The 6116-nt window shown below is 33.4% G+C and overlaps 1 protein-coding gene across 2 annotated transcripts; it reads right to left on the reverse strand.

Annotated features, from left to right (window-relative positions):
- Positions 1 to 1731: 1731 nt before the first annotated feature.
- Positions 1732 to 5355, reverse strand: LOC111409342 (cyclin-B2-3-like). 2 transcript variants are annotated; one of them, XM_023039392.1, is made up of 12 exons: positions 5067 to 5355; positions 4828 to 4903; positions 4552 to 4672; positions 4408 to 4464; positions 3850 to 3898; positions 3588 to 3770; positions 3383 to 3517; positions 2955 to 3044; positions 2652 to 2873; positions 2474 to 2572; positions 2210 to 2388; positions 1732 to 2124 (listed from the first exon to the last, which is right to left on the reverse strand). In XM_023039392.1, the coding sequence occupies exons 2-12, from the start codon at positions 4880 to 4882 to the stop codon at positions 1986 to 1988; spliced, it is 1329 nt and encodes a 442-aa protein (XP_022895160.1). In that variant the 5' UTR covers positions 4883 to 4903; positions 5067 to 5355; the 3' UTR covers positions 1732 to 1985. The 2 variants fall into 2 exon arrangements, with proteins under 2 accessions (XP_022895160.1, XP_022895161.1); XM_023039393.1 differs by having other exon boundaries at positions 4552 to 4669; positions 5067 to 5354.
- Positions 5356 to 6116: the final 761 nt, after the last annotated feature.

Below are 6116 nucleotides of genomic sequence, written 5' to 3' on the forward strand. Positions count from 1 at the left end.
TGCCATGCCAAATGTTGTTGGCAATACCCGTTGAAATCAATTTGAAGTGATCTAACATTTTGCCTATTTTTTTTCCTTTCGCTTCCCTCGAGCATCGGGAATGTCTAATTCGAATTCCTCCTCTTGTACCACTTTATCTTCAGGAACATCAACGTCATCCAAATCAATTAGACTATTGCTTCCTTCCATACCCAAATTTGCAACGTCACAGGTGATTCGCCTCTGACACCGAACAAGCCCTCGACAAATTAGTGTGGATCCATTTCAATTTATGAATTGTGATGATACAGTTATAGATGATATAGTAAGACGTAAGTACTAAGGAATAAATAAATTAGGTCCAATCACTAATTAAAGTTCAGTGACCGCTATGAACATTGAAAAAGTGAGCAAAATGTTCATTTTTTCAAATACATGAGCCACGAGCGACTCAAGCACGTGGGGGCTCGCCAAATGGGCCAACCACCTCAGCTCGTGCACGGGCCGACCCACGAGCCTTGTTTTCATAAGTAGAGAGATTGAACCAACAAATCACTCGGCCCGTTTGCCACAGATTCACATGCTCGATACAATTCGATTTCTTCAAAAAAAGTAGAAACCTCACTACGGTAGAGTAACAGGTTTGGATAAAACTTATGTCAATTTGATTAAGTTGGCTTTGGACTAAAATTTAGAAATAGGAAAATCATATTTTTTTTGGGTTTGAACTAAATTAACTAGTTAGCAAATTTATTTTAAAAAATAATAATAATTTGGCTTATTCTAAATAACTTAATTAAAAAAATTAGGGATATTCGGTTCTTGATCTAGCACAGAAAACCAAACCAAACCCGTTAGATCTTGATTTATGTATTTAATTTAAGAAGAATCGGTCAGTTCGATTTGGGAGTTTTGTCCAGCCCTAACTGGAGGACTAAAATGTCTTTTTGCATGATGATAGTAGTGGGACTAATTTGGCAGTACCGGATACTTTGACGACTAAACTGTCAATGGCTGATAGACAAGGGACTAACTTGCCTGTTGGTTGAGTAATGAGGCGTTTCTAGATACATGGAGGGCTAAATTGTCTATGCTTGATAGTTTCTGCAACGACTTGCCTTTGCAAGACATTTGGAGGGCTAAATTTACGTTGAGTTATAATAGGAGGACTCTGTTGATTGTCTTGATAGTTGGAGGATGAAATTGATGTTTTAGATAGTTTCTAGGACTCAACTTATGGCTCCTTATGGACTATCCATCTCATAGAGAGATCTTTTGTTTGGGAATTAAATTTCCGGATTATGCTATTGTACGTCAAAATGGAACATAATGGATTATATAAAATGATGTTGAGAAAAAAAATTGAATGAAAAAAGTTGACCATGTTTTAAATTGGTAAACACAGAAATCGAAATTGGAATTTTATCTACATTTGCTTTGACATATTTAAAATTTAAAAAAAAAATTGAAAAAAAATTAATTTTCAGTCAATACTTGATTTGGCAATCCACTGAACATAAGGAATTATTGAAAATGATCAAAAGGGATTTTGGACACTCGATATGTTTGAACATCGACTCGGATTAAAGTTTGTTTAATGAACTTCATGTTTGCCCAAAGAACGTCTAAAATAAGAGACCGATTTAACAAAAATATATCGTATGGATTCAAGTTCAGATTTCTATATATACTGCAAGACAATTTGAATTTAAATTTTGATTTTGTTCAGAAACTTGAAATTTAGCTATACTGTTCAGGTTCAAAGTTGATTGTCCCAAGTTTTATAAATAATCAGACAAATGAATTGATCGGAATATCAGATAAACCAGAAATGGTTTCAACGAAATAAACTCAAGCCTGTACTTTCATGAACCACAAATAAGAACAAATCACAAAAGATATAAGAAAAACCATTGATTTCTCTGTTGCACCCCAACCCCAACAACCCAAATTTCTCTGTTGCATCGAAGCAAGTAACTTCAACATTATCAACCCATAAAATCCTTCTAACATTTTAACAGAAAAACAGCAGGTTCTGTTTCAGCTGCATACCCGTATTTGTATGTACTATATTTCTTGTGCACGCCACTAAGCTTCCCAGTGCCTGCCTTCTGGTGAAAGGATACCATAAGTTTGGCACAATCCCTGCAAAACATTATCATTTTGTTGATTTTCACTCGATCATTAACGTTTCATTTAAGTTTTACTTGAAATAGGAGAAACTACTCACAGAAGCTCGTCTTCAATGTATTTTGTATGCTTCTGGCAAGTCTTATTCCACTGCGTCGACCCTCCGAGGGTACATTGAGCAGTAAAGATAGCAGCAGCTGCTAGTAAAGAGGGTGGGAACCTAAGCATCTCGTACTCAACCAGGCACAATTCGATCAAAAAGAAGGCAAGCAGTTCCAACTAGTTCAAAGTTCAAAGTGAAAATGTCACAGCTTGTTATTACCAGAGAGTATAATAGACTAAGACTTTTAAACTACAAACTTACCTTTTTAAAAGATTGAGCAGCTTTGAGAAATCGTATCATAAACACATAAGGAGTTGGCACTGAAAGATTGAACTGAAGGGTATTGATCATTAATTTCTCCTGCCGAAACCACAAGGAAAGTGTTACACACTGGTAAAAATATGATATTATCGCAACCTGGATTTAACAAATAACACACCATATCAAGAACTTCCTTTCTAGAGTAAGCTTTGTCAGAAATCAATATGAAATCTTCCACAACTGGAACAGAAACCTCTTCATACTTGCAAGCAAGAAGCATAGCTGTCACCCCAACAAGCTGGAGTTTCTTTCTCACAACTGGATGGACTGCTAAAAATCTATCGATGAGATTGACAATTAAATATAAGGTCTCGTCCATCAGCTCGAACTTGTAATGCACCTATACATATCATACTAAAAATAAGGTTCAACTGCTTATTTCGATTTCTTGAAGTACAAAATGGTGCATCACTTCATTTACCTCAATCAGCCAATCAATGAGAATACCTCTCATCTTTTCATTAATATCGAATTGCTGGGCCATATAGTTTGGTGGGACGCAGCTTAAACTCTGCGAAATAATCATTACCGAGTAGAAATCACAAGAAGAAACAAAGATTTTAGTATATAAACTCAATGCAAGTTACCTTATTACTCAATTTTGGAACTTCTCTATGACAAAGAACTGTTTACTGTTAGAATATCCTTATAAAATAATTACAACAACAATATCAAGTGAAACAAAGCACATATTGCAAAATAACTCAGCATAGTTACAGGTTAAATTAAGCATCATTATTAATATAAAATAATGAATTAAGAAGTCTTCCATTCAACATATCAACAATCACAAATAATTTGCAAACAAAAGGGGTCCGAAGAAATTAAGGATAACAGAAAAAATTTCACCTCTGTCTTCTTATAGTAAGAGTACATATCATCAATATACTCGACTGCTGCAAGTGGGTTCTTCTTATCATCAGTGTCAATGTCCACAACTGGCTCCTCCACATCATCGATGTCTTCCATTTCAACTTCTGCATCCTACATCATATTTTGCAAGATCAACGATGATGCTAGTATTGGTTACCACATCAAGCAGAAAATAATATACCATCCTATCGATTTCTTGCAGCATAGCTTCTGTGTGTTGAACAAACATCGGCATATCAAAGTTAGCGGATGCCTTGTAATCCTCCTCTGCATCAATAACAAGGCAATCCTCCTCTGCATCAATAACAAGGCAATCTTCAGATTGCCATGCACTGGAAACTGGTTGGACTGATGGCTTGACTTCCTACGATGGCACAGTTGGAGATATCATAAGAACAATAAAGGGATTTGAATAATAAATAAAATGATCCTAAAAGTGAGACCTCAGTAGATTGCTGCTGCTGATTGCCAACCATTTCTGCAGCAAATTTCCTGAACATGTACCCACAGTTAGCAATAAGTAAATTAAAAGGTCCAAAAAACCTATTCTCCAATTCTACTCAAATTCAACCATTCTATATTCTACAGAGCATACTAAATTTTTTTTTTTTTTTTACTAGTAAATACATATCCTGCCAGAAATCGTATTACTTTTTTCTTTACAAAGTAAACTTATATTTCGCAACACATATATATCTTTTCCTATTACCTATGATAAACAAAACAACAATAAAAATTGCTTATCTTTTGTTTATTTACAAAACAAATTTACATTTCATAAAACACACATAATCTTTTATTTTACCCCTCGAAAAATAAAATGACATAAAGAATGTGAAATCTATTCATCAATTATGAAGTTCATCTCAAATTCAACGCTTCTATATTATGCAGATTATAATAAACTATTTTCTTTTATGATTAAATATATCATTTTTCCCTAGAAAAAAAAAGGGATTACTGTCAAAAACACGAATTCGAGAAGGATCATTTTAGCCAACCTAGTGACAGGTCGATGAATGGGAATTGCAGGTTTCTTATTTCCATCAGCATTTTTCCTGAAAATATATATTGCTATGAATTAAAAATTTCTAAAACATTAATGTAAAGAAAAAACATCAAAAAAGGGTTTACGAAATTCGTACTTTGCTAAAACACCTCTCTTATGGACTGCACATGCGTAAGGGGGAGGTGCAATTATGTTCCTATTTATCGTACCCAGTGCCCTCCTAGTTTGCCCAGTTCCTGTAGTCCTCAACCCACCTACTGATCATCAACAGAATTATAATTTCCTTCGTTCCATGATTAGAATTTTATTTAAAAAAGAAAAACTAATTGACAGGAGATTGAGAAACTGAATAAGAATCAATTAGGTGCCATTTTTTTTTTCAAATTCAAACTTTTTAAACATTCAGAAGTACCTTGAATGTTTGAAGGCCTGATCATGGCCGGAAAGTTCTCATCTGATCTACGCATCTTGATTATCTTGCAAATCACCTAACAGAAATTGAAAAGATCAATAAACTAATCGTAAGAAAAATTAAAGATCCCCGGCAAAAAGAGACAAAATTAAAATCGAGCAATCAATCTAGATTAAATTTAAGACCCAAGAAACAAAACAGATTGTAAAATGGAAAAAGAAAAAGAAGAAACAAACCACCTTCAAAGTCAAGAAAAACCCAGAAAGTTCTATACTCTAAATTCAACGATAGAATTAGAGTATTGAAAATCTCTGTCTCTCTTCCTCTTACTCTTCCTCTCTCTCAATGTAATTTTTATATTTTCTTGGGATTGAAATTCTTCTGGCCAATTGAATCAGAAGAATCAATGTAGGGGAAAATTGCTTGCCGAAAACGTAAACAGGGGATATGTCCGATTTCTCTCGTATAATTTTAAAAACAACGGCTAGTAAATGCTGCCGTTGGATGAAAAGTCGAGATGTTCCGTTTTTGTGCTCAAACGGTAACTTCTTCTCCTTTTTGTCTTTGTCTTTCCGCCCCCATGTTATTTTTTCAAACTTCTACATTTAATTTCACTTTTATTGCAAATAATTACATAATAACCCTCACGAGTTAATGAGATATATACTTTTTATTTAATTTTCATAATTTGAATTTTGAAAAAAAAAAAAGAACATTTACAACGTCGTTCGCATAACATGGATTTATACTAATATCGTGAGACGGATTTAACGTCTTAACTTACTTTTTTATAACTATACGTTTTCGTTTATTTTGTGAAGGATTTTGGATGCACATCACCAATGTCATGGTTTGTAAAGATTGATTTGAATATTCAACATTGAAAGCCATAACATTTCTATTTATCGTTCCACTGCATCTTTATGTGCTTTGATTCTATCCCGACTTGACTAAAAATGTGATCTTATTCTATGCAACAATCAAGAAATTTAATTATTTATATAGATGGATATAAATAGAGTTTTTATTTTCTATTATACTATCAGTTGGATAAAATAAAAACAAAATAGATTTTTTGACCACTAGAAATTCGATTACTATCGATCTTCATAACGGACTATAGATAATTTTACTATAGCACATGAAATGTAAGTAACTGTAAAAAATGCTGGAATGACATGCAGTTGGTGTTTGAACTTTTGCCTTTTAATTATTAAAATGAGTAATTAATTAAGAAGCTTTGTCTTTTCTTTTCTTTTCTTTTCTTTTTTTAATTTAATTTATTTATT

Source organism: Olea europaea, chromosome 14 (genome assembly GCF_002742605.1).
Source record: "Olea europaea var. sylvestris chromosome 14, O_europaea_v1, whole genome shotgun sequence".
Lineage (NCBI taxonomy): Eukaryota > Viridiplantae > Streptophyta > Magnoliopsida > Lamiales > Oleaceae > Olea > Olea europaea.

Bases quoted from the DNA above. Each gene is read 5' to 3' on its own strand.
- LOC111409342 (XM_023039392.1), bottom strand. From the start codon at position 4,882: ATGCGTAGATCAGATGAGAACTTTCCGGCCATGATCAGGCCTTCAAAC. The intron at 4,673-4,827 runs GTACTTCTGAAT...GTTGATGATCAG, and splicing joins CAGGCCTTCAAACATTCAAG to TAGGTGGGTTGAGGACTACA. The intron at 3,771-3,849 runs GTCTCACTTTTA...GTGCCATCGTAG, and splicing joins AGCAGCAGCAATCTACTGAG to GAAGTCAAGCCATCAGTCCA.